At 43.9% G+C, this 27,958-nt stretch overlaps 1 protein-coding gene across 27 annotated transcripts; it reads left to right on the top strand.

The window, feature by feature from the left end:
* The first annotated feature begins 1,350 nt into the window (after window positions 1-1,350).
* On the top strand, window positions 1,351-27,840 carry TPM1 (tropomyosin 1). Of its 27 annotated transcripts, none has more exons than XM_054687905.1 (10): window positions 1,351-1,559; window positions 2,358-2,483; window positions 14,334-14,467; window positions 16,452-16,569; window positions 17,722-17,792; window positions 18,051-18,126; window positions 19,083-19,145; window positions 19,413-19,482; window positions 20,901-20,979; window positions 27,015-27,086. In XM_054687905.1, exons 1-10 carry the CDS (start codon window positions 1,446-1,448, stop codon window positions 27,046-27,048), a joined length of 885 nt encoding a protein of 294 aa, XP_054543880.1. In that variant the 5' UTR covers window positions 1,351-1,445; the 3' UTR covers window positions 27,049-27,086. The 27 variants fall into 27 exon arrangements, with proteins under 27 accessions (XP_054543880.1, XP_054543883.1, XP_054543896.1 ...); XM_054687908.1 differs by lacking the exon at window positions 27,015-27,086 and adding an exon at window positions 22,399-27,008; XM_037502625.2 differs by lacking the exon at window positions 2,358-2,483 and adding an exon at window positions 2,682-2,807 and having other exon boundaries at window positions 1,352-1,559; window positions 27,015-27,840.
* Window positions 27,841-27,958: the final 118 nt, after the last annotated feature.

Raw genomic sequence — 27,958 nt, forward strand, 5'->3', positions numbered from 1 at the left:
CCTAATATGCTCAGATGATGTCTGGGGAGTATTCAGTATCCATGTAGTACAGATTGTGAGTTGTTCTTTGGGGACTGTTCACGAGACCCTAACCGACTCAGCCTCAGCCAGTCTCATCAGGTTGTCCCTGCTCCTCCCCTTTACCTATGCTCAGAAAGGAGGAGGCATTCCCCTCATTGGGGGCTGGGAGGAGTAAAAGGTGTAGGAGAAATCCTCTTGACTCTAAGCAGAGCTCACAAAACAGTGCTGGACATGTTCCCTCCTCAGAGTTATGGCTGTACAGACAATGACTTAATTGGGATAACATCCCACATTTTGGTATCTGAGCTCCTAACATGGAAAGAGGCAGACTTCCTAAAATCAGTGCAAGAAAAATGATTTTAAAAGTTAGATCTGGGGGAACCTCAGGGATCATTGACCACCGGATTTAAAGATAAGGAAACTGCAGTTACTTGTAAACTCACACAGCTGCTGCTGATAGAGACCAAAAACCAAGTTGCCTGAGTCTAAATTAAATGTTCTTTCCCCTTAAATTCTCATCCACCCACCTAGCCTCCAACACACAGGTCCTACCCTTCCCTTTGCAAGGGCAACGTACACAAGTACATGCAAAAATACTATAACCAGGTCCTGTGTCCTTAAAGTATCTGACAGTCCCTCCCCTGGGGCAGGGGTACACAGCTAGCCCATTCGGGGGCATTCTGACCCCAACAGCAGAGGAAGTCTCAGGGGTGGTTTCCAGGTCTTCCCAGTCCTCTAATTCAGCTTCACTTGAGTTTCTGAACGCAAGCTCCGGGGATGACACTTAACACACTAAGCCGCGGGGGAAGTGCTGGGCGGGTGCGGGTGCGCGCAGTCTGGAGCGCCTAGTGCTGCCACTGCTGGGGACCGGGGACCTCAGGTAGGCGACGCGCTCCCACTGCCTGCCCTGCTGTTCTGGCCTCCAGTGTCTTCCCGGCTGGGAACACTAATGGCTGGGCAAGGGGCTCTGGTATTAGAAGGGAGAGCCGAGGGCAGAGGGCAGGGATTTGCGCCACGGCCCTAGCGAGACCGCTGCGCGCTCTCCCTGGCGCGCAGGTTTGGGAACTGGGCGGCCTCGCCCCGCAGCCACCGGCCACCGGGCGGCTGCTCGGGTCCCCATATATAGGCATATCCACCATCGAGGGGAGGCCGGCGGCGCAGCGAATGGGCGAGCGGCCCCGCGGGAGGAGCCGGAGGAGCGGGGAGGGGGTAAGGGGCGGAGGGAACTGAGGGGGAAAGGGGGCAGGAGAAAGAAGCTTTTCCAAAAAAGTATTGGCTGTCTTGAGGAATGCGGTCGCCCCCTTGGGAGAGTACATATCTGGGAGCAGCAGACAGCTCCGCGCTCGCACTCCGGCTCAGCAGCCGCCCCACACGTTCCCCGAGCAGCTCCCGCCGCAGCCCCAGGGCCCCGCGCCACCGCCACCATGGACGCCATCAAGAAGAAGATGCAGATGCTGAAGCTCGACAAGGAAAACGCCTTGGATCGAGCCGAGCAGGCGGAGGCCGACAAGAAGGCGGCGGAGGACAGGAGCAAGCAGGTCTGCGCCTCCCCGGCCCCGCACCCGTGGGCTGCCGGCGCTCCACCCGCCCCGGGGCCGCGAGTCCTGAGACCCAAGCCTGGCACCCTTCCCAGCCCTTCACCCGAGAGCTGGGGAGTCGTCCCCAGCCCAGGGCGGTCAGGGATGCGCGCCTCAGAAGGCGAAAGGGGAGAGCAAGACTCGGGCTTATTCTAACTTTTTGTCCTGTCCGAGGACGCTTATTTCCCTACTCTGGTTCCCAGAGCCCGCGCGCGCGGCCGATTCACATCTGAGAGGCACTTGATTCTCAGGATCGGGAATCAATTTTGGATGCGGTGGGGGGGTGGGTGGTTCACGGGATCAGTTGTAGAGAATGTTAGAAGTTCTTCTGGACTTCTGACTGAAGTCAGAAGATTAGAAGCTTCGACTGGGGTAGAGTCTGGGACGTGGGGGAAGGGTAGAATGGAGGATTTTTTTTTTCCCCATAAGAATGAAGTTGGGATGGAAGAGAGTACGGCCCGAAGGCCAGAAAGACGGGGCGGTTTTCTGCACCCCTAAATTGTGAACTTAAGCCCGCTGAGACTTCAGCTGGAGTCTCTTCTGGGGGGAGCTGGGTTGTGGCACGGGCCACCTTGCGGTTCCAACTCCAGACGAGAGGAAGTTTCTTAAGGACCCTAACTCGGAGGCCCCCCCCAAGACCAAGAGACGCCAGCCAACCATGCGCCTGTGTGTTGTGTGTGTGTGTGTGTGTGTGTGTGTGTGTGTGTCTAACACCCGGTCCGTGCCGGCCGCCCGCGCCCGCCCGCCGCTGCCCCCCAGCTCGAGGAAGACATCTCGGCGAAGGAGAAGCTGCTGCGGGTGTCGGAGGACGAGCGGGACCGGGTGCTGGAGGAGCTGCACAAGGCGGAGGACAGCCTCCTGGCCGCCGATGAGACCGCCGCCAAGGTACCCAGGGCGCGCGGCTCTGTGCAGCGCAGGAATGGCTAACTCTGTCTCTCTCTTTCTCTCCCTCCCTGTCTTTCCCTCTCTTTCCTGCTGTCCCTGTCCTCCTGGTTCTGTGCACCCACACCCCTCCCCTGCGGGATCACGCTGCCTGCTGCACCCCCCCCCCTCCACCCCACTTCCCCCACGGCCAACTCCCAGCTGGAAGATGAGCTGGTGTCGCTGCAAAAGAAACTCAAGGGCACTGAAGATGAACTGGACAAATACTCCGAGGCTCTCAAAGATGCCCAGGAGAAGTTGGAACTGGCGGAGAAAAAGGCCACCGATGTAAGTGCACGCACACATTTCCTCCCTGGCTTCCTGCTCCGGTGACCACTCTGGGGTCACCACAGGGACAGAGAGCAATAGAGGAGGATCACCTCCTCCTGCCCAACACCTCACAGCCTCGCCATGGCCCAGAGCACTGGATGCTGCTTCTCCAACTGCTACTGCACACATTTATTTACATTTCATCCATTCCTCTCTCTCTTTCTCCTTCTTTCTGCCCTGGACCCTTGGGGGTAGAGGTGGGTGGGTGAGAAGCTGGGAAAACAAAGCAGCTGAAATTGGATTCTGGAGGTGAAACTTGCCTCCCTGGTGGCAGAAAACCTCTGAGGTGTCATCACCAAGGTTTGTACGGTGAATGCCCAGTTTTCTTCATGTTATTTCCTTTTCCCAGCTCTGGTGTATGGGAAGGCCTGGTTTTCCATGGTGAGTCTAGTCAGGATACAAAAGGCCTGTCCTCTAGATTGAAGGAATGGTATGGTACAACTTTTGCTTAGAAGGCTGAGTTGATGGCAGGATGCAGAGACACTTGAGGCCTCCCTTTTTACTAGGGAAATCTTAATGCAGCCCTTAAGACCTGCCTGGGAAGATGACACTTGCTTGGGTCTGCAGTCAGGCACCAGCTCCAGAAAGTAAGCTGGGAGTTATATATAGCTCAGTGCTTTATATGGTAGAGTGAGCTAGCTGCCCCTGCCCCTCCTGCTCACCCCACCCCCACCTGTCAGCCTCCTGACAGCACCACATAGTTTCAGGGGTGATGCACACACTGCAAAAACTGTACCAGCACTTTGTACGCTGCCCTTTGGAATCTTTTTTTTTTTTTAACTGAAGAGCTTGCCTCTGCTACTAAGTAAAGTCAAGCCAAGCATTAGATTTCCAAAGGACCAACTTCTTTTCACACTGTTGGATTCCCTTCTAGAAGCTAATTAAACCTAGAGGCCCAATTAGGAAAGAAATTCCTTAGGAAGTTGGTAACAATCCAAGAATGTATGAGCACCAGGGAAAGCTATGTCCAGAAGTTGAACCACCAAGTGCAATGGCAGAATTTTTTTTGTCTGAGAATAAAATGCAAATTGCTAGAGGGTCTTGGAAAAATCAGTAAAGGCCTTTTGTGGCATGAGAGGCTTGAAATGTAATCTCAGGGTGTGCTTTGGAAATGAGAAATCCAGACATAGGACATTAAAAATCTCACAAAAAGAAATTTCCAGGGAAAATCAAGATTCCCAGAAAGGGGGTTTAGAGAAAGAGGTTCAGAAAAGCCTTTACGTTACCAACTACCTGGCTTTAGAAAGAGTCCAAAAATACATATAACTCTGTGCCTGATTTGTATAATGTAGATCAGATGTCTGTTCAGTTTATGGCTAAATGGAGGCTGTCTGTCTCCCCCAAATTCTCCAGCAGGACGTTTATTTAGCTTTTTCAAAAGAGCCGCTGATAGATGAAGGAGAGATATTCCTTATAAGGAAAAGAATGCAGAGAATTTGAAAATAGCCCAGAAAGACTGAAGGCTAGAGAAGGAGAAAAATGCTACTACAATTCTTAAGAGAGGAAAAAAATAATAATTATTATAACTATGTAGCGCTATCATGTCTTTATTGAAAAGTCTTGTTTAAGGGAGCCTTGGAATGAGGTGGGGCAGAAAAGGAAAAGAGGCTATTTAAAGTCAGATGGCAGAGGCGGGGTCAGCAGGGGAGGGAAATTTTTGAGACTGTGTTTTGGTTCTTCCACAATTTTATCAAAAACTGTCTCATGCACTTTTTGTGTGTGGTATGTTGATTATCTTCCCCTTTAAGGCAGTTTAGGTTTTTTGGAAACTGTTAAGGAAGTTTTGAAGAAATACTATATTTGGAATGATTCGTAACTAGTGAAAACAGTCAAGACTTGAGGAAGAGACAGATGTCACCAGAGAGAGGTGGCGGTAGGAGAGAGGTCAGCTTCCTGAGGTAGAATCATCTTACATCTGGGATTAGGAAATTTCAGTCATTACACAGCAATGTGAAACATTTTTACATTTTTCTACTACTAAAACTTTTTCCACTAATTTACCAACACACTTAACAAATCCTAATCCAGAAGTAAGTTCTTCCTAGTTTAAAGGGTTGTAATTCACAAGATACCATCACTGATGGCTTTGTTTTGAATGTTATTCCATCTAAGTGAGGTGAAGGGGATCAATGGTTCCATTTTCCCTCTGATCCCCCACCCCTTTCACAAATGGGGTGTCTCTACTATTTGCTTGTGTGAGTCTTTATTCCCTGTTGGCTTTGCTTCCAAAATCAGTGATTCTCACCCATACCTCGGAAGGGTTTAAAACGCAAAACCCAGATTGCACCCCCAAGCCAATTAAATCAGAATCCCTGGGAGTGGAATCAAGGTCTTAGTATTTTTTAAATACCCTGGTGATTCCAACGTGCGGGCCAAGCTAAAAACAACTGTTCTAGACTCTTCTATAATGACATCATCATGAAAATGAACTCACCTGAAACTTTCACAGGTGTTTGAAAAGCAGGACATTAAGTCACCAGTTGGCTGCTTAAAGCACTTGCAAAGTCCAGCAGTTTCCCTGGTTCTCCCACCCTCAGTGTTGATCCCCACTATTTGTACTCCTTAAGGGGAGTTGTAACCACTGGCCTTGACCAGACCAACTGTGTGGAAACAAAGCCCCAGGCTCCACCTACAGGATGTGAGGGCCAGTGCTGGGGTTTGTGAGCTTCTAGGTTAAGGCTGTGAGAAAATCCATAGAAAATGAGTCAGGTTCACTGTTAGATCTTTGGAGGAGGAAGGGGTTGCCAGGTGTGTTTTTTTTTTTTTCTTTGTTCCCACACATCAGGAACTGACTTGAAGGGCCACCTTTGAGAAAAGTGAGGAAGAAAAGCAGGGAGACTTAGAAGGCACTAAAAATGCATCCCTAGTGGAGAATTGACAGATTGTGTCCACGTTGGATTTCATCCATCAGTAGCCAGATGCTTTTTCCTTGGTGTACCTCTTCAAGGTAGTCTAATACAGCCAGAATAGGTCAGATTCCAGAAGATCTCAGAGACTGATCTCAAATCAAAAAAGGTGGCAACTAGGGCCTCCCTGGTGGCGCAAGGGGTTAAGCACCACACTATGAAGCAATCTGTAGCCTCTGCGGTACAAGTTTGATTCCCAGCCAGCCAGGGAGAAACCCACATGGCGCAGCACACCTCTTCTGTCTCCCCCACTGCTCCCCTCAGCAGTGTATTTCAGTCATTCTGCCTGTTCTGCTCCCCATTCTGTCTCTGGTGAGTCCTCTCACCCCCAAACCTCTGGCCTGTACCCCAGTTCTTATATGCATAAATAAATAAATCTTAAAAAAAAAAGGTGGCAACTATAAGGGACCCTAGGTTTTATTTATGGAGAGGAAAGTGAACCCCTTAGAGGTTGGCAGGCCAGAGATCACCCAGCTTGTGTGGGTCCTGACTCTTTAAAAACAGAACTTGCGAATTTATTAACTAAAGTTGTCCTTTGCATTGACTACGTACACGGTATTGTACTAATCACGTCACTAATCATTATTTCATAATCCTCACAGCAACCCTACAAGGAAAGTAGTACTGTTAAACCCATTTGTACAGTTGAAGCCCAGTGAAGTTATTTGCCCAGAGTCACACAGCCAGAAGAGAACTTAGCCGGATTCAAATTTAGAGGCTGCATCTAGATGAGGAGGTATAACCACGATGCAATAGTTAGAGGTTTTCACTTTGTGAGTTGTGAAGTGGGGGAAGAGGAAGGTGGTTGTGGTTGGGATCTTGTGTTCTGGGCTTCTTTACCACTAGGAACAGCCGCGTTATGGGGGCACATTCCTGCCCCAAAACCCCTCGCTCAGCTTCTCTCCTTCCAGAGCTTGGGCGTCCAGGACTCGGGCGCGGAGCGCCCCCGCGGCCAGCAGGTGGCACCATCGCCCTGAACAGCCAGGTCCGTTACCCCGGGTCACCGCGGCGCCGGGGAGGGGCGCTAGGAGTGAAGTAAAATCCCTTGCGCGGTTTCCGGCCTCCAGCCAGGGCCCAGCCCGCCAGGTGCCGCGGCGGCGCGGCGCCCCCATCCGCCAGCCCCGCTGCCGGGAGCATGCGCGGTGCCGCCCGCGGCTGGCAAATTCCCGGGGCGTGCGCCCCGCCCAGCCGGGCTGTCCCGCCCCCGGCGTTCGCGCTCCGGCCTGCGGTTCCCCTGCGCCGCCGGGGAGGCCGCGACTTCCGGGCTGGTCCTGGGCCGCTCGGCGCCGCCGCTGCGCCGCGCGGACTGGGCGGGGCGGCCGGGTCCTCCCGAGAGCGGCCGCGGCAGCAGCAGCAGCAGCAGCCGCAGCGCCGGGAACGCAGCAGGCGCCCTCTCCAGCCGCAGCCCGCGCGCCTGCCCGCCGCCGCCCGCAGCCATGGCGGGGAGCAGCTCGCTGGAGGCCGTGCGCAGGAAGATCCGGAGCCTGCAGGAGCAGGCGGACTCCGCGGAGGAGCGCGCGGGCAGCCTGCAGCGCGAGCTGGACTGCGAGAGGAAGCTGAGGGAGACCGTAAGGGACCCACCCGTCACCCACCCCCACCCGGAGGCGTCTACCCCCCTCCACGGCCCAGAAGGGGCCTTTCGAGCCCCCCGACCCCCGCACCCCCGACGCCCCCGGGGTGCACCTGGTGCACCTGGGCCAGCTGGCGTCGGCTCTGGGGAGGGGCCCTTGTCCTTTCTCCTCTCCATCTCGTTGGTCTGAAGTAAAAGCTCTGAGGGCTGGTAGAGGAGTGGTGTTTAGAAGGTTCTAGAAGCGGCTTTTTCCCAGCAGGGGCTCTGTTTCTGGGATGTTTATGTTGCCCTGGGTCTCCTGGGATGTGCGCTTTGCGCTGCTGGCCATGATTTATCGTAAGGGTGGGGAGAGAAGCAGTTCTCCAGTTGGAATTCCGTACTTTGGGGAAGGGGCTCGGACAGGTCAAGTCTGAGGCACTAGTCAACTTTCGGCTCCAGAGGCGCTCATTTCCCGCATCCGCGTTGACCCTTGGTTTCCTAGAAATCTCTTTCTCCGCGGTGGTTGAGATATTGATAGCGCGGGTTATAGACTTACATACTCTGCGACCCTTTTACCCTTACCTTTCCTTAACTGCCCCTTCTCCCAAGTTCTCTTATGCTGATAGATGTTCCTTTGTTACCAACTCTTGGGAAAAGTTGGCTAGGTGTCAACGATTATTGGGTATATGCTTGCCAGCTTCCCCTCCCCCATGTTGCATATACCTGGCTTCCTTCCTTACCCCTAAGGCAAATGTATCCAGTAAACAGGAACAGGGTTGCAGAGCAGTTCGGGCATTTGCTATTTGTTGATTTTGAATGTGTGTGTTTTAAATCAGAATACTCAAACAAAACACCTTGGGAATTTTATGACAAGTGATAAAGTGCTCATATTATCGTAATAGAGGCCTATTCTGAGTTGAGTAAATCATGTTGATTAAGAGTGATGGCGGCATAGCAGGCTGCAGACACCTCGAGACCTGTTTTGGATAAAATACTCAGAAGGAAAAAGGTTCTCTTACGAGGAAGACCTGATCAGAGGAAAATTTACATTAAATACAGACAGGAGTCAGGAATCAATAAGCATAAGGTAATTTTCTGTAGTGGACAAATCAGCAAAGATTCTGTGGATGTCTCTAAATTTGACTAGGTGATAAGTTAATTCTAACTCCCTCTGAATGGCTAGCAGCCGCCCTTGAACCATTAAAATTGATAGAACATGATGGGTGAAAAGAAGAACTCTTGACCCAGACTATCAGGATTTAATCCTGACTTGCACTACTTCCTGCCTGTGAAACCTTGGACAAATTACCCAACTTCTCAACTCCTGAGGTCTCTCATTGTAGAATGTGGGTAATAATAGTGCAAACCTGTTGGGAGGGTGAATGGAGTGAGCGTGTGTAAAGAAATTAAAATGGTGGTTGGCAAGACAGAATAACTGCCTTCCAGTACTAAAACCGTTCATTGCTCCTACTCACCACCTATGGAATGGCCTGCTTATTTCACTGCATCTTAAAACACTCAGTGTGAATGCTTTTAATATATATATTTTAATCTTAGAATAGAAAGAGGATGTGGGCATACTGGAAGGAATGTTTGGTGGGTTGAAGTGGCTTTAATGGGAGAAGTCAGTAGAACTTCCCTTACCCTGCTAAGAAAAGGAATACCTTGTCCAATATAGGAGACCATTTTGACTCTGTGACTGGTGATTGATATTAGATAAGAAAGATACATTTTATGAAGAGAGATGATGGTACTTTTATACTCACCTTCTCCTTTGTGCATCATTTTTAAAAGTCCTTTTCCTGAGCTGGTTAGCTGAAGAGGGTGCTTTCATTCTTTTTGAGTTTTATATTAAAACTGGTTTAAATGGTTTCAAGTTTAAGTAATTATTGGAAACTCCCAAATGACTGGGCACAGACAGCAACTTGAGGTCTGGGTCAGACCATAGTTGTTCCTAATTTCTGAAATTGGAGCTTAAAGGCAGCTAATTTAAGGTGGTTTCTTGGTAGTTGTCAGACATAGCTGAGAGTTACCTAGAAGTCATAGTTTCTCTTAACAGCAAAGATAAAGGTTTAGGGAAAAAGCCATATGCCACTGCAAAAATTTATTTCACTGGAGAGTTGGCCCTAAATTCAGATTGTCAAAGGTCCCGACAGGCTGTAGTTAATTGGCCTTGTTATATCTGCATTAACCTTGGGAAAAGCAGCTATTCCTTATTTCTGGTTTGTTTTCCAAGGTGTGTGAGTTCTTCAAATGTTGGAATGAGGCTACTTTGCTGCATGGGTTGACTCTAGGTCTTGTGACGCGCTAGGGTTTTATTTTTGTGGGGTTTTTTTTGTTGTTTTTTGTCATTTTCAAAGGAAAAAAGGTAACAAGGAGGAGATAGTCCTCCTTCCTTCTTTTTGGGTAGTAACCAGCAAGCAAGGACAATCTTGTAGGTTCTTAATTGGTAACTTTATTAAAGCATGGTAAATAACCAATTTACAAAAATTCCTAACCCTTTCTCTCTTTAGTGGTGGTAAATATTTCTGAAGCCAGGAAACTGAGTGCCTTTTGTGCTCACAGTGGCACCCCCAGGGTGACAGTAACTAAAATATATACTCTCAATTTCTGCTTTCTTATCTGGGCAGGACAATGGCTCTGCAGTGCCCTGTTTGTGTCCATTCTCCCTCATTATACAAATATGCCTCATAAATTATAGGCTTTGGCACAGAGAGTGGAGGTTGTGTTTATCTGTTATCCATGGGAGTGCCCCTTAAAGTCATCAGTGTTTTTTTTTTTTTTTTTTCCTTTCCTTACCATATAAGGGCAGAAGTTTAACTTGGCTGTAGTCACTTGATCTTACACAGCAGTTGGGTGAAACCTCTGTAAAGCTACAGTTTGCATGAAATACAGAAATGTGACCTTTGATCATCCCATGTTTCACTCTGGTTCAGGCACGATTTTAAAAACATATTCTAGAGAATTAATTTTTACAATAGCATATTCTCCTACCAGCATTTCTCCTTAATTGTCTTATTGAAATACCTTTGTTAAGCCAAAGTCCATTGCTGTTTTTCATCTTTTTCATTGTATTGGCCAAAACATCTGGATTTCAAAAAAAGTTAGGCCTTGTAAAAGTTTTCTTTCAGATCTGATTTGGAGATATTTTGCTATGTTGAAGAATGCATGCTCTTAATCTGTGTAGCACATCTGGGATGGGGGATAATAGTACTTTGGGGCTATAAGGTGACAGGGCAAGTATGTATAATTCCAAGCATCTCACAAGTAGAGAGTATCTAGTGGCTCCAACAAATCTGCAGAAAGACATTAGTAACCTTTGCTGAATAAAGCAGTCTGCTTTCTAAGTAGCTCACTGCATATTGGGATGAAGAGTACTTTTGAATTAAAGAAACTAGTATCCTAAACTGCAGCTTTGTCCTGCAGTGTAACCACTTGGGCTGTTATTAGAAGAAGCCAACCTGGTACACTAAGGTCAATTTCCAGGCTGGAAATAATTTGCCCCTGAGATCTTGACCCTTCCCTAAATGCCTTGTTATTTACATCTGCATTTTAATTAACAGCTGGTCACATGGCTATGAGCTTGCACTGATGAGGCAGCTGCAGGTTGTCTTAAGTAGACTGCCCAGGTGCAACGATGAAAGGAACTTTAGAGATGATCTACCTAACCCTCAAAACTCAGATCACATGCCAGAAACAGTCTAGAGAAGGTGAGCGATGTCCTTCTTTTGAACAGAGGGCATAATTCAAAAAGTAAAAAAAAAGATGACCTTAATTAGTTTAGGGAAGTAAACATATTGTGAATTCTAGGGAACCAAACAAATTTGCAATCAGACCAGTAAGATAGCACCAAAGAAGCCTATGGGAGTTGAGAATTTTCCCAGGGGAAGATTACATGGAGCTAAATATGCCCCCATAGGTAGGGCTGTAATCTCACAGCATCTTTGCCTCTTCCTCTTCAAAATCTGACTTCTGGGATTGAGAGCAAACACTCTGTCCTGGTGTGAACTCTTTCCCATTGTGTTACTTTATGAAGTTTTCCATTTTATGCCATGACGAGTTTCAAAAGGTAATTGAGAGGACTTGTTTAGTGGATGATGTTCAATACAGTAAATGTTCTCCTAGTCCAAGTTATGCAGGAAGCTTTTCTTTCCCTTGAGGAGTGGAGGTGGGGATTACTCTAGAGAACCTCTTACTTAGGTGTCAGAAGAGAGAACATCTCCAGGGTGAGAACCACCAAGTCCAGAGTTTCCATGAAGTTGCAGGAGAAATGAGGAGGGTCAGCCCATGAAGAACCAGGGGACTTGGATTTGAGTCTCATCTCCCACTGACGGCTGTGTGACCTGAACGTACTTCACCCCTCCCAGTCAAAAATCCCTCCTTCCTATTTTCTTTTAAATGAAGAGCTACAAAAGTGTTTCCCAGGATTTGCCAACTTCTGTGGGAGGTGGAGCAGGGAGGGTAGAGACGTAGAATATGTCTACGTCTGACCTCCTAAATCAGAATCTCTAGGGATGGGGCTGGAAAGTACTTTTAATACACATCTCGTATGTTCTGATACCTAGTCAGCTGAGGGAGCTGCTGGATGATCCTAGGAACCCTTCCAGCTAAAAACTGAGATCCCATTTTGTGGACCACCTGCAGCTCTGCTCTCTGTGTGCCCCTATTCTGGCTTCTAGAAATAGATCTCCCTTCCTGGTCATTGCTTATGGACCCCATGTGACATGGTATTAGCTGATATTCCTATAGGACACAACCTCTAATATCAGGAAGACTAAGGTTCTACAAATTGCTCTGGGGGCAAGAGCTACAGTGACATTTGTAAAGCAGTATCCAGAACTAAAGGGTGCAATAAGGGAAGATGTATTGATGGAGAGGCCTCTCAGGTAGGGAGATCTTATGTGCAGAGACAGAAACCAGCATAGATGCTGTATCCTTACTCTCTGGTGCCCCAGCTATGTAGAAAAGTGAGGACCTGAAGGATTCTTTCCCCAGAGCATAAATAGTTTCCTTTCTGTGAGCACAAAGTCCTCAAGGTTGGGGCCCAGATTGAATGCAGAGCAGGGGACTTAGATTGTGATGCCTACAAAAGACTTTGAAAATGTTGACATTTCTGTGGTTTGCAACAAGGATATTTGCCTTCATATTGAAAAACAATAAGGTAAGGGGGAAAGAAGAAAATACTTTTGAGTATATGAACTAGACGTTCTACTAAGAATGTATTATTTGTTGTTGGTGGTGGTGGTTTGAGGGGTGGTTTTTTTTTTTTTTGTTCTTCATTTTTAACTTTCTTGCTTTTCCCCATTCGCAAAAGGAATAGAATTTTATTGGAAATGGAAAATATAGAAAAGTAATAAAAGCTGACCTGACCCAAAAGTATACCCTTAACGTATACCTCCTTCCAGTTTTTAAAATACAGCTAAAGACTTTAAAAGAACACTTAAGAAATGTGTAATCCCTATTACCCTCTCACCTCTTCTCCAAAAAAGCTACAGCCATGACTGACTAGTCAGACTTTGCACAGCCCATGACTAACATTGTGCTGATAATCGTTTACTTTTTGGGCCGCTGTGGTTGTATGCTGTTCTCCTTGGATTCATTTCCCTTTCCCCACTGCTCCCTGCTTTTCTGAGCCAGTTATTACTACATAGTTAATTTTTGATGTGATGAAAGTGTATTGGATGCTTTTATAGAGTCCTTCACTAGGGTTAGAGATGCCCTAATCACCCCTCTTTCCCAGACAAAATTTGGCATTGAAAATCTTACAAATCTAGATGAGCAAAGAGCTGAGTGTTCTTGTATTTCTTTGATTCAAAGACTTAATTGCAATCCCAGCTTCTTTCAAACTGTGTGCATTTCAAACTCTGTATATCGTGGGCCTAAGAAAGTTGCTTTTGTTCATTAAGTAGACATTTATTCCGATAAATAGATCCCATATTCTGTGCAAAGAACTGTGCTTCCCTGCACTGAAGAAGATTACAGATGAGTAAAGATGACAAGAATGTAGATAGAGACAGAAACCAACTAGCATAGGCCCCTAAGGAGCTATATATTTTTAAAATACTCCCAAGTGTCCTGCCTGAAAACCCCATCCTCCCATAAAAAGTATGCATTCAGTGTAGATGAGGATATAGTACCTGATGAGTAAATTACATCTTTACTTCTTAAATAGCCACCACTGCAAGTGTATATAATGAGCCATTATAGTCTTAACAGTATTCTGAAGCTTGTAGTAACAAGTGTTTTTAACAGTAAGTAACCATGGCATTTCCAAGAAAGGAACATCTTGTTTCAGAAATAGATACCAAATGAAAACTGTATCTGTACTGCTTTTCTCCTCAGGAGTTTGAAACTTTTCTTGTAGCAACCTTGACTTTTCATTCCAATAGGTTTATGTCAAAAACACTTGGGAATTTTGTCTTGGCCCTATTACAGTGTGATTCGTTATTCTAAAGGGTTACCTGAAAGGGGGGTGGGGAAGTGGTTACTGGATTTTGTTGTGTCTCTGTATGATGTTTATTTTACAGCTGCTGAAATTTAAAATAATTTTAGTTCCTCTATGAGACCCTTTTGAGAAAGTGGCCAGGATGGAAGAGAATTGAGACTTCTGAGTCCAATTTCTGGCTGGCTGTACAGCTATTGTTTTAGGGGACTGAGACTGGGTGAGTCTGTGTCTCCACAGCGTGGGCCCCCAGCGAGTGAGGTGGCTGTAACGAAGCTCCCTTTAATGGTTCAGGTAAAGCCAGTGTGTTGAAAATGGAAGAAAGGAACCAAGTAAGAGAGCATCTGTTAATGTTGCATCTGTCCGATGACACTTGGGTTTGTGGATTTCTATAATGTGGACATTCACATATAAATGAATGTATCCAGGAATGCCAAAGTTGACCAGTGCTTATAATGTACATCAGGGTAACACACCACAGGGCCCAGGCTTCCTATCAGATACTAGTGTTTTAGTCTCAGCCACTTCTGGAAGGCACCACCCTCGCTTTTTCTCCAACTCTGAAATGCCTTTCACTCTCTGCCTAGGCTGAAGCTGACGTAGCTTCTCTGAACAGACGCATCCAGCTGGTTGAGGAAGAGCTGGATCGTGCCCAGGAGCGTCTGGCAACAGCTTTGCAGAAGCTGGAGGAGGCTGAGAAAGCGGCAGATGAGAGTGAGAGGTGAGGATGCCTCATCCATTCCGCCTTCTAGCACAGACCCTCCTGGTGGAACAGGGCTTCTCTGATTTTGCAGTTTGAGAATTTTGTAGTCTCTCAGTGGGATCATTTCCTCTGTTTATCCTAGGTATAACTTTATTAGTTTTGTTCATTTAAAATTAGTGGATGACCTATTGTGCAAAGTACTGTTGGAAACCCCAAGATTACAAAGACAATCTGTTCCTGCCTTCATAGTGAGCTTACCATGCAAAGAGCACTTATAGGGAGATATTTATTTCTTTGTTTGTTTGTTTATTTATTTCATTCTTTCATTCCTGCTGACCACAGAGCAATTATGCATTTTTTTAAAGGTATAGGAAAGAGACTTAGGATCTGGGTAAAGGAACTATGGATGCTCATTGTCATATAAGTAGAAAAGGAAACATAGATAAAACAGAAACAGGATTTGTAAAAACATGTTGGACTTAATAATGCTGATAAGACACACACTTACATAGTACAGTAAGATACTCATGTATTCTTAGCCCACTCCCCTTGTAACCTGGCTTTGCCTAACTCATTTTTCCAAGTTGGGGCTTTGTGGTAATAAAGGAAAATCATGACTAACATTGACTAGGACAACTAGCTATGTGTGTTCTGAAATACTTTTTCTCCCACACGCAACTGTTCATACTATGAAGAGGCACTTCAGGAAAGACTCGAGGAGACTAGAGAGAGTTCTTTTATTTGAGGGATCACAAACTAGTTGTGTATATCTGTGCACTGATGAGGCAGGTGAATGCAGTCAATCATTGTTTCCATTTGTCCATCTTTGAAGTGAGTTTCTACTCCTTGCTACCATGGGTAAAGAGTGATTTCAGACATTAGGATTAAAGCTTTGAGCTGAAGTTTTCAGCCCATTATTTACTTCTGTTTATTGTTTCTTTTCTAGCCAAGAGTTTTGGAATTCTTTGAGATGACTCATCATCTTGTACAGTGCACACATACCAGTGGTTTTGTGACGGACTTCTTCCCGAAATACACTTGTTAGAAAACCTAAAAGGCAATGTGATAAAGTTAGACTTTGGAGTAAAAAGAAAGTTGGAGGCCATTTACTCTAATCCCCTGGTTTTACATATGAGAAAACTAGGACTCTGACATGGCCTGCCAGTCTCATAGTGAGTTCATGGCTAAGCCAAAACTAACCAAAACATGTTTTCTCCTAAAACATGTAGTAGTGCTTCAAAAAAAAAAAAAAAAGGCTTAGATCTCTTATAATCTACTTAGATGTTGATAATTAAATCCAATTTTAACATGACTTTTTATCCCACAAATCCATGATATAGCAGGTTATTTTCCATAATACAGGACCTTGCCTTAGAACTCTCATATACATATCAGTATAGAAGATGGTGTCACTCCTGCTTCTAAGCACCTCTGAGAGAGTTCATTAAAACCCATAGCTTCTTTCTAAAGTGTGAGGTTTATCCATATGAACTGCCACTTTTGAAGTTCTAAAATGGTCAAATATCAGCAATTTCATATGGTTTAATCTGATGTTTTGTGACTGCTTTTGTTCTTTTATCCATCTTCAAGCTGAAGCATCCCATCAGGAAAGGGAAGAAAATTTCATTTTATATCTATAGCAAGTAGAGCTTGTTGGCTTTTCCTGATCTTACACCTCCCAGGTTGCAACACAGATCCTGACATGGTACCTTTCATTTACCATTAGATGCCTGGCCATTTTCATCAGTATCAAAAGTATGAGATTTTCTTTACAATGAACAAAGAGAAGTGTATTCTTTCTCTGCCTTCAGCTCTGGAAAGTCTTGCTTCATGGTTTGGGGCAAAAAAAAAAAAAAATAACTCTGTGCTCTATTTTACTCTGCCAGTTACACTTAGCCACACAAACCACTGCAGTGCAAGCACACCCCCTCACCCCCACTGGACGGGGGTATGTGAAGGTCAATTCTAAATCTTGATTTTTCATGCTTGTCTTCATTTTCAGAGGCATGAAAGTCATTGAGAGTCGAGCCCAAAAGGATGAGGAAAAAATGGAAATTCAGGAGATCCAGCTGAAAGAAGCCAAGCACATTGCTGAAGATGCCGACCGCAAGTATGAAGAGGTCAGATTCTGGGGCCCAAAGCCCCTTGAACTCCCCAGCAGTGACCTTGGGTGGGTGGATAAAGGGAATAGTGTGCAGCCTTAATTTCTTCAGTGAAACGATCTCCTTTAGCAGAAAATTGTTTTTATTTTGATTCTGCTGGGGATCCCAGGCCTTTATCCCAGACCAATCAATAGCCTTCAGAAAGACCTGAAGATAAGGACAAAGAACTCTGGCCAGGATGCACTCACCCAGAAGGCCCTTCTTCCCAGTGTGAATCACCTGGCACAATCCAGTTCAGGCAGTCACCATGCAGCTGCTCCGTCGATGTGGCAGCCTTTTCCACTCTCTGTCCTCAAGGTGGTAGAATCCCATTATCAACACAGGTTCACAGGTGAATCAGCCTTTTCAGGATTGCTATGATACATTAGGGAAAAACTAAAATTTTAAATCATGTTGGCTCTATTTTCATCAGGTGTTTGCATGGGCCATGATCAGGCGTTGATTCACTTGTGAACCTATGGGGATTTTTTATTTTATTATTTTATCATCTTGAGAGTTTGCTGTGCCCACTAATTTTAAAATGCTTCAGAGATCCCTCTGTCAGTTTCTTCCACTAAATACAGATTGACTTCATTAGTCATCTCACCTACTTACTCATGTTAACTTCTTTTGCTATTTGTATTGGAATTTTTAATCTCCATGAGAAGGAGGTTGAGCTACAGAGCTCTAAGTTGATGGAGTTCTTAGGAATTTTTTCATGTTCCTGGCAGCCACCACCTTTTCCATATAAAACGCATCGTGTTTTATCATACTGTAGTTTTTGAGATTGTAAATTTCATCTCTCTCCCCCTTTGTACACTTTGGTGTGACTACAGTGTAATTATAGTCTTCACCTGTGTCAGAGCCAGCCCACTCCTAAGGAAGTATCCTAGGTCTTTATGAGCAGAAGCCCCTGGTCTCTCCATTGGCACTGCACTTGTGTGGCTAAGTGTAACTGGCAGATTAAAACCCAGATGAAGAACTGCTTCTCTCCATTCTGTGGGAAAGAGGGGCATCTTGTTTGTAGACAAGAACTCCTAGGGCCTACTAGATCTAACCCCCACCCCCACACCCTCCACTAAAAACTTACAAGCTCCATGGTGCATATGTATTGTGTTTGGCCTGCTGCAGGTGGCCCGTAAGCTGGTCATCATTGAGAGTGACCTGGAGCGTGCAGAGGAGAGGGCTGAGCTCTCAGAAAGGTAAGTGGGCCCAACACCAGGACGCTGTGTGTGGGGTGCTGCAGAGCAGTGACTAAACAGCATGACCTTCTGGCAGCTGCACATTTACCTATTTCAGCTTCAGGCTCCTTATGTGCTCATTCGATATGGATGAGCCAAGAGTCTGGAACACAGAGGACTTATATGGGGTTTCTGTGTATGAATGCGTGTATCACTGCATGCCTTACCTGCACACTGATTTTGAGAATGGCCTTGTGCATTTCCTGTGTCCACTAACAGCCAAGTTCGACAGCTGGAAGAACAATTAAGAATAATGGATCAGACCTTGAAAGCATTAATGGCTGCAGAGGATAAGGTACTGATGGCTCATGTGTGGTTTTTAGGTTTAACTGCAACCCAGATGTCTTTCAGCTTCCAATGCCTACTGGTTCATTGGTTAATGACTGCACCTTCACTACACCCTCTGCTATCTTATATCTTGCTTTAAGTGCTTTCTTTGGGTCCTTTATACTCCTTTGTTTTTCCTTCATATATGCTCTTTGGTGCAGCCAAAAAAGAAGCCAAATTGTTGCATTTTGTTACCCTTCCAAGTTGTCGGATTTTGTCACCCTGCTTTCTGCTGTTGCAAAGAGAAGGGGGTAGTGTCCATGGCAAAATTGAGCTTCTTAAAACTTGACAATTTGGCTACTTTAGGCAGCCCTTTGTTCTCTAGGACTCAGTTTTCACTTTTTCCCATCCCTCTCCTTTTTCTCTCCTCTTCCTTTGGCTTGTCTCCCACCCTTTCTGCCTCTGATCGAAAACATTAGCAAATGTGCCGAGCTTGAAGAAGAATTGAAAACTGTGACGAACAACTTGAAGTCACTGGAGGCTCAGGCTGAGAAGGTATGCCAAGAGTGTGGTGTGGGGAAAAAGGCATCTTTTAAGAGCTCACTTTTTTCTCTTCTGAGAGAAAACAATGCTGATGAAAACAATAGGCATTTTAGCTCCACATTTTTCAAGGTGATTTGCTGGTGGTTATTCGATAACTGATTGCTTTGTTTTTTTTAACAGAAAATATATTTTATGTTGAGTTGTGAATCATCTGTAACACTTTAATTTAAACCAATTAAAACAAGATAGATAGTTACCTTGTTCTGATCCCATGTAAAACAATAGGCAAGAAAACAGAGAATATATTATAGTATGCCATTTGATATCAGAGTCTCCATTACCTCCTAAGAGATCCTCAACATCTATGGGTTGGGCCAGCGCTAAGACATTAGTATAGAGTAAGCTGTGGCCTGACATCTGGACCGTTCTTTCTAATTACAGTACTCGCAGAAAGAAGACAAATATGAGGAAGAGATCAAGGCCCTTTCTGACAAACTGAAGGAGGTAATATAAGTGTTTTGGATGAAGCTGATGGATTTTAAATGTTTGTTTTTATGAAACTGGTCAGGCTTTTTCAAGTAGTGATGATCCAAGTCAGGAATATTCAGGTGGTCCTGGAGTTCATGTGTTGTGCTAGCTTCCATCTCTTGCTGTAGTGACAGACTGAGAGGTAGTTTCAGACCCATTTTGTGGGTGCTCTGCTTTTTATTCTGTAAATTCCCCTATAATTGTAGCTCCCAATTTTGATTGAAATAAATTGAATCATTACAGGCTGAGACTCGGGCTGAGTTTGCCGAGAGGTCAGTAACTAAATTGGAGAAAAGCATTGATGACTTAGAAGGTAAGATCTTAAGTTTTGTTTTTAATTTAATCCTTATGGTTGAGTACTGACCTGGCAAAATGATTTTCCAATCCAAATGTATCCATCCTGATTTACTTCTTTGCCCTGGCACATTCTTCCTATCTGTCCTTTGGGGTTTTCATTCTATGGGTCTTAAATTTTTGGACCTGAGTCTTCTGCTCACAGGTGATGGTTAGCCACCAGACCGGGCACATCTCTTTTTATAACCAGTCATCCAGCTTGCTTTCATTCTCTTCAGATGTGTGCAGGTTAATTTTTCCTTTTGGATGAGCTAGTTGTAGGTGAGAATAACTATAGTGTATTTTCTATCTCTAGTGATAACCTCCTAGTTGTAAGAATAATGTGGTTTTGTTTTTAGACACAACCTATCTTCTTCAAATACGAATTGAATGTAAGGGTTTGGGGATTTTTTAAGTTACTGTCTTTGCAAATGCTCTGTATCCTGAGAGGGGCATAGGTGACTATGTTTTGAGATTATACTTAAACATTTCTCCCTTAACATACTTAGGTCTTGTTTTAGTAACACACGTTCTGTCTCACAGAAATCCTAAATGTTGAGCTCTGAGGCTTGTGAAGGGTCAGCTCTGGGGGGGTAAAAATCATAAAATAGATACAGCAAAGGTAGGAGGAGCCAGAAAAAGAACTGGTGGTCTGTGCAGATGATAACCAGGCTAGTGCAGAAGAGGAATGACAAATGGTTGCAAAACAATCTGCCAGAGTGCAGCAAAGGGAAACCTTCATTAGTCAAAAACTAAACTGCAGGCTTGTCATAGCACCACCATAAAAAGTGTGGGTCTCCTTGATGTTCAAGCTTCTTGACCCAGAAACAGGGCAACTTGAGCGGGAAGACCGCAGGAGTAGTTTAAATGGCACTCTATAACATCCCCGTGGTCTACAGTTGGGTCAGGAAGTCAGTGGCTTAAAGGTGGAGCCAGGTAGGGATTACAGGCTATAGTCGCAAATTGTTCTTCCAAACATTACCTTTGGATTTCTTTTCCACTGTTTATACTTGCAGGTGACTGATTACTTTAGAGTAATTAAAATATAGCTCTAGGAAAGGAAGATGTTCTTTTACCCACCCAGGGGACAGCCGCTGTAGTTTTGTTTAGGGTTTAACGTGGTTTACTGATATACCTACCATATTTGTTATGATTTTCACATTGAGTCTTTCTTGTTTTATTTTCTAATGGGTTTTGTCTTTTTGTTTTTGTTTCAATTCATTTAAAAACAAAACGCACGCCTCCTGCATTGGCCACCTGCTGCGGCACCAATTCCTTCATGCATTGCCCTTTTCTTGCTGCTGTGTTGGGATGGTGCCCATGCCACCCTCACTCACCCTCCATCTCTTGATCACTCTCCATGTCCTTGCACCTCTGCCTTCCACTTCCTGGTCATAGACGAGCTGTACGCTCAGAAACTGAAGTACAAAGCCATCAGCGAGGAGCTGGACCACGCTCTCAACGACATGACTTCCATGTAAATGTTCATCCACCCTGCCTGCTCACATCCGTGCCCTCCTGCTAATATGATAAATTCACGCTGCTTCCTCTGTGCCTTCAGAGCTTCCACGTTTACGCCTTTCTGTTCACTCTTTTTTGCGTGATCTAGGGTAGTTATTGTTTCTTCCACTTTCTACTAATATGAAAGCCAGAAGATTGAGTCTGTTTTGTACACACAATTTTCCTTTCAGAATCCATTTATTTCATAATCTGTATTCAGTTGTTCCCACCAAACAATGAACTGGAATCTGACTTGAGCACCATCCTTTCAGGAAACTAAAGGAGGCTCAAGTAAAATTAAAAGGCCATGCAGCTGTGCAGGAACTTCCCAAGAAAAGTCAAATTTGTTTTCCTACATCTCAAGTAAATGAAATATCATTTTTGTAAAAGATACAAATGTAAGAACCCCAAAAGTGTCAGGTTATTGAGAATCTGATGAAAGGAAAATTGACCCAATATAAGCTAAAGAATAGTGCTGTAAAAGACCATCTCTTCCTCATTTTTAAGAATTTTAGAGAGTAATGAACCCTCTGTCAACCCTCAAGCCTTTCATTCTCTGTGTTTACATAAAAGGATTTAAAATACCCACCATACACACCACAACCTGTGTCAAAGAAATGGGAAATAAAACACAGAGTGTGCGATAAGAGTTTGGGAGTAAATGACTCAGCTTTTATCGCTGTGGGGCAGCAAAAGTTGGAGTAGATAGTCTTATTCTTGAGGACCTTGAGCATAGAGAACTAATTTATGTATTACTAACCAAACCTAAACACTAAAACTCTGACCCTAAATTCTAACCTGGAATGTTCCCCAGAGGGCTCTCTTCATTCTAACAATATGGCAGTGAATTCCATGTACTCTGGAAAGTTCATCTTCAAGGCCCACCTTTTCTACCTTGACCCAGGCAGAAAAAAGGTAGCTTGAAGAGTGTGGTGTGTGCCTGCTATCTTACAGGTCATAGAATCTCCACATTAACCTTAGAGACATGATGTCACCATAGAAACTAGAGAGCATTCCATCATCTCTTCACTCATTAGTAAATAAGGGGATGAATGGATCATCTGTCTCTAAGGTCTTTTCCAATGCTCCAGTGTGGTGATTCTGTGGGGAAAACTTTGAGCATCAAGTATGAGTAAATATTCTGAGAAGTGGGTTTAGCTTAAAATTTAGTGTTCAATTCTGTTCATGGGTTTTCTTGATAGTGACCCTGACCTAAAAGGAGGGGTCTGGGCTCTGATGAGCGAAAATAGATGTCCTCCCTCGGGGGCGGCTTGTGGGAGTTTTGCATGTCTGCTTTTCACCTGTGTTCCAAGTGTTGCTCTCACCTGTCAGTTTGGTTTTCCTTTTGTCCATTATACCACTTTTTTTCTTTCTCCCACCTTTTCTCTTCATGCAGATAAATTTCTTTGCTTCACTTCTCCCAAGACCCCTCATCAAGCTGGATGCCTCACCTCTCTGAGCTCTGCAATTTGTCTGTTCTCCACCTGGCCCTGGTCCTTTCTGTGGCATCCTGCCAGATACCCACTGTGCTTTCTATTGTACAGAAACTCTTCATTTCAGTGTAAAATAAACACTGTGTATGCCATTTCTGTTTGCTCTTCTTTTTACTTCTTATTTATTGACATTTTCATTTCAACACTGAATAAAACTACAAATCTGCTTCATACATATGAGGGTTAATTTTTTGGCTGCTGCTTTTTTTTTTCCCTCCATTTTGAGTATTATTGATATCAAGAGTTTCTGAAGCAATAGTTTCTAGTAGAGCTTTAAAAAAGCGCTCATGCGTGGGTCCTTCTCAGAGTTTAGATTCCAAAGCTCAGAGTGAGGCCTGGTACTGTGTTCTTTCAGGAATTACAGTGGTTCTGATATGTAGCCTGGGTTGAGAACCTCGGCCAGAGGTTTTTTATGTGGGGTGTGATTGAGCCCTGGGTGTTGACTTTTAGATCACTCTGCATTAGAGGGCGTGGTTAACTAATGAAAGACTCATGAGGAAGGGGGCTCCATAACCATCCCATGTTGTTAGAAATTTCTATATTGGGAAAGGTGAAAAACAACTTGAAGTCAACAACCTAAGTGGAAGTTACTGATGTTCTTCCTTTCATAACAGAACAGTTAAAGGTTTTGTTTATACTTACGTACTACAAATAGGAGTATACGCAGTCTCCTTCATTTTGATCATAAAATGACATCTCAGGTTTTCTAAATATGATCAGTATGTCCAAGTTGAAATTTATTGTACACAAATAATCTTTAGGTTAAATGCTGGTGTTTTCTGTTTTTATCTCATATGTGCATATTTTTAAGTATAGCCATTCAGGTTGATTTTTTTTTTTTTTTTTCGTTAAAAGGAAGGTGGTGGAAATTGTGCAGAATGCAGTTCTATTTTAATTGGGTTTCACTTTTTCACATCAGAAATAGCAATTAAATGATTTTTTTTAAACATTGCAAAATTAGAACTTCAAAAATTATGAAGACTTTTGTTTCTTGATTTCCATCATTTCTCTTAACTTTCTGGCTCTGTTTCTCCTGTGTTTTAAGTGTGGTGATTTCTGTCTGTTTTGTGTGTAGGTTTTGTTAGCCTAAGAGGGTTTATATAGCACTATACTCGAATAAATTTGAACACACTGAAACTGTCAATAATTCCACAGAGATCAAAGCAGAGGAAGAATACTCCTTTTAAAGGGCTACGAATTGTGTTTGTATAGCATAGTAACGGTTTTTAAATTTAGAATCCGAGGGTGCCCGGCTCGCTCAGTTGGTAGAGCATGAGATTCTTAAATTTAGAATCTGGACAATGTCTCTCCCTTCAGAGTAAAAAGACTTCTATGATTTCCTATTTTTCTTTTCCTAAGTCATCTTGAACCTATTTTTTGGCCATGATTTCTGCCTTGTTCTACTTTAAATTCAGAGTAATAGAAGTGGGTCCTTCTCTGAGTAATCTTGCTTCTTCCCATAGACAAAATGACAAGTTTGATGTTCTGCTGAACAAAAGATGTTCAGTTAATTCTGGAGACACAACACTTTCGGAAACCCACCCAGAGCCTTTCACACTTTGTAGAAGTACATTCTATGAAGGAAATGGGAAACTAATGAATTGGGAAGCCATATCTGGAATAACCCAAGAAGGCATAGGGACACGAAGATAAATAGCAAGTTGAGTTTACCAAGAAATTGTTGGAACCCAGGCTTCCAGTTCAGAGATCCAGGCCATAACTGGAGCTGCAGCGGGATCCTCAGTTGGACCAAATCAAAAGCATTTCTGAGTCTGGGCACTAGAGGCCCCACACATCTGGGAGGTAGAACAGGAGGGAAAGTACTTCCAAATATTTATATGTCTGGTCCCTGCCATACCAGTTTCCTGGCAGCTGAAGTGGAACACATCAAAAGGGAGATGTGGTGGGGACAACTGTCATTTGGGCTGCCTGCACATTGACCCTCTGTGGCCATCGTTCAACATGCTAGTGTGACTGTAATAGGGTTTACATTTCGCCCCCAACCATAAGTTGTAACACGACACTATGGTAGGTAGTGAGGATGTTCTTTGTACTCGAACTGTTCATCTTGTGGGAAAATGGCTTAGGGAGTCTGAACTAGCGTCGTACTAAAGGGCTAATGAGGGAGGATAATTCTGACTGGGAGCTATTGGAGGAGATGATATTTGACTGGGCTTTTGAATATTCAGGAAATTTGGATGAGCAAAGACGATGAGTTAGCAGATAGTTAAAGCTAGAAAACATGAATGTACCATCTTCCCATCTGCTATCATTTATGAGAGTTAAAATAGGAATGACTAAAGTTACCAAGCAACTGAGGGACCAGAGGCTGGACATGTTCCCTAGGGGAAGAACTGGCAGCTTTTCAAAATCGCGAAGCAGAACTTCTGTACCCAGGTTATCACTATCATTCAAAACAACTATGAATCCATGAGATTTCCCCATTGGATATCAGGTCCTTGTCATTATTGGGGGCATTCCCTGAACAATCAGATACTTACTGACTTAAAGTTGACTTCTTTACTGTCTGAGCAAATGCCAGTATGTAAAGGTGTATGTGTGTGTCTGTTTAGACACACACGTATATACAGACATACACATATATATCACTGTATAAATGTATATACAGTGAAGTTCGAGATTTTATATCCAGCTAGCACTAAACATGAATGCCATCCACTTCAAGAAGTAAGCAAATAAATTCTAAATCACTTTTGAATGAAGATAAATGCTTGTTATCTTATACTGTGAAGAGAGTAACACACCAGTATCAAAGCTAGATGAGGGTTCAGAATTTGCACACTGTATCATGGTGATTACAGGAAGGATGGGGAGTTTAGCTCTACATTTCAAAAAATGCTAATGCAGCATAAGTAGACCCTGCTTGGTACCACCGAAAGGAAATCCTAACCCTGTGAGTCGTAGGTGGGCAAGTTGAGCCCTACAAGGATTGCTGGGCCTACGTTCAGCCCTCGCTCTAGTTATTGTCAAAAACTGCATTCAGCTCAGTTTACACAGTGAGTGTAGTGACGTGTAAAAGGAACATCCCCTCTCCTCTACTACCCTGTCCCCTCCTCTCTCAAGAGAGAAATTCCCACTCACTAAGTCAGCCTTTCCCTGGTCACCCTTCCTGGGCATAGGATAGTTGACTATAGAGGGAGAGTGAACTACTCAGCAAGTGACCAGTGCCTGAGGTACCTCTGTGTTCTCTGTTAACTCCCTGTCTCCAAGTCTGGCTAACCTCTCTCCTTCTACCTCTTCTCTTCTGCTAACCTGCTTGCTGACCTGTACAGATCAACTCTACCAGCAACTTGAGCAAAACCGCCGCCTAACTAACCAACTAAAGCTGGCCCTGAATGAGGATTAAACTTAAGTGGGGAAGAACTTGGGCTGAATTGTAGGAATGGAACTTGTGGGTAGGAAATCTCGGACTGTTCATACCTTCAGTGAATAGGCTTGAAAACCATTGCTTTCTGCAGAAGTGTATATGAAAAGAATCAGCTGAAAGGCCAGCCTTGCCTGCATTTCCTTCTTATATCTGGAATAATCTAGTTGTCTTTAATTCCAAAACAGCTTTTATGGTAAAATTACATATGTTGATGGATAAATATAACAATCAGTTCAGCACTCCTGTTTGCAATTGCAGGTCCTATTGTTTGATGCATAGTGAGGACCAAAAACTGTTTTTTATTTCCTACAGAGAGCTGAGTCCTGCTTTAAGTTAGAATGCCAAAGCAGAGGGGTGTGTATGTGTATAACTATATATATATATTATATATATAGGGTGTGTTATATATAATATATATATTCCTATTACATATTCATATTTCTGACTTCTTAATAGCCGATACAATGTTTGAAAATATGAATAAATATACCTATGCTTGGGTAAAATAGCTTTTGAAAACAGGAGCTCATGTAAGAAGTCCCTGAGTATCTGAAAGGTATGCTTTTATTAAGTCTAATGGTGTTGGAATCTGGTCATGCTCAGAATAAATAGAACACTAAGAATAGTAAAAGAATGTCCTACTGACGTGTGCATGAAACGTTGATAATTTTTTTTAAATGTGTAACAAATAATTTAAACAGTTGACAGAAACCCTATTTACATCATCTTTGTTTTCTGTGAGATTGTGTTAGTTACAGCACAACTTCCAGACCTTTTAACTGCCTGTGACTCGGAAATGTCTGCTCTTATTAACTTTAGTGCTGTGAGCATCTCTCCCTGTTTCCACAGCACAGGACCAGCGAACCTTCCCCAAACTTCACCTGCATTTTATTCTCAGAGTGGACTTTTGGGGAAGGTACCCCCCAACCTGCTGTGCCTGTATTTCCTTCAGGTCAAAGACATCCTCCCCCTTCATAGGTCCCTGTCTGGAAATGAGTAATGTCCTATAAGCATGCCTAGTTCTAATCATCTCGTCCTGTTTGTGATTGATGTTTGCCTGCCTAAATGTACAAATCACCATTGTGTCCAAAGCGCAGCTATTCATGACTTAATTTTCTAATCCCACCACAGAGAAAGTGGCTCATGCCAAAGAAGAAAACCTTAGTATGCATCAGATGCTGGATCAGACTTTACTGGAGTTAAACAACATGTGAAAACCTTCTTAGCTGCGACCACATTCTTTCATGTTGTTATTGTTAACTTTTGTTTTGTTTTTAAACACCTACTTACCATGAAATCCCTTAACGCATTTTTATTTACTTTTACCACTGTCACAGAAACATCCACAAAATATCAGCTAGATCAGGGGGTGGGGCAAACACACAACACACAAAAAGACAGTGATGACTTCAATGTGCCATTTCCCAGGCTGGCGTGGCCACCCTTCTTAGAGATGTTAGCAGCACAGCATGCTCAGTCAGTCTGGGGCTCCTCACAAAGCAGAAAGATTCCCACTCAAAGTGCCAACGACATAGTCACAGGAAGGTTAATGTTGGAAACACAGTCAGGTGTGGACTGGTGCTACTTCCCACAAAAGGTCCCACTGTGGTCTTTCATTGAGTTTTGTACAATTTAGAATTCTGTCCAACACTAATTTATTTTGTCTTGAGTATGAGGTGAGACTGTGGATCCTGTATGCCTGAATTCACTAAAGCCAAGGGTTTGTAAGCCACGCTGCTCTTCTAGACTTCTGTTTATCCTAACTGACACACTTGGAGCTCATTACAACTTGTAGCATAGCATTCGATGTGGATTTCCACTTTTCGTTTTGCCATGTTAAAGTGAAAGATTTAGGCACTACATAAGAAATGGTCAAGAAAAAACATTTTCTTAAGAGTTATATGTAAACATTGTAAAATGATATGAATAAAATGCACATTGTAGGACATTTTCTAAATTTGGTGGTCCTGTCGTTTATATGCTTTTTCTTTGTGAACTTTAGATCGTGTGATTTACCTTACTTCCCCACACAAATGGTTTTTTAGCATAAACAATCATCTCCCAAAGCCCAGGGA

The sequence above is a fragment of the Talpa occidentalis genome, unplaced genomic scaffold, assembly GCF_014898055.3.
Source record: "Talpa occidentalis isolate TD23 unplaced genomic scaffold, MPIMG_talOcc4v2.1 talOcc4.11, whole genome shotgun sequence".
NCBI classification, from domain to species: Eukaryota; Metazoa; Chordata; class Mammalia; order Eulipotyphla; family Talpidae; genus Talpa; species Talpa occidentalis.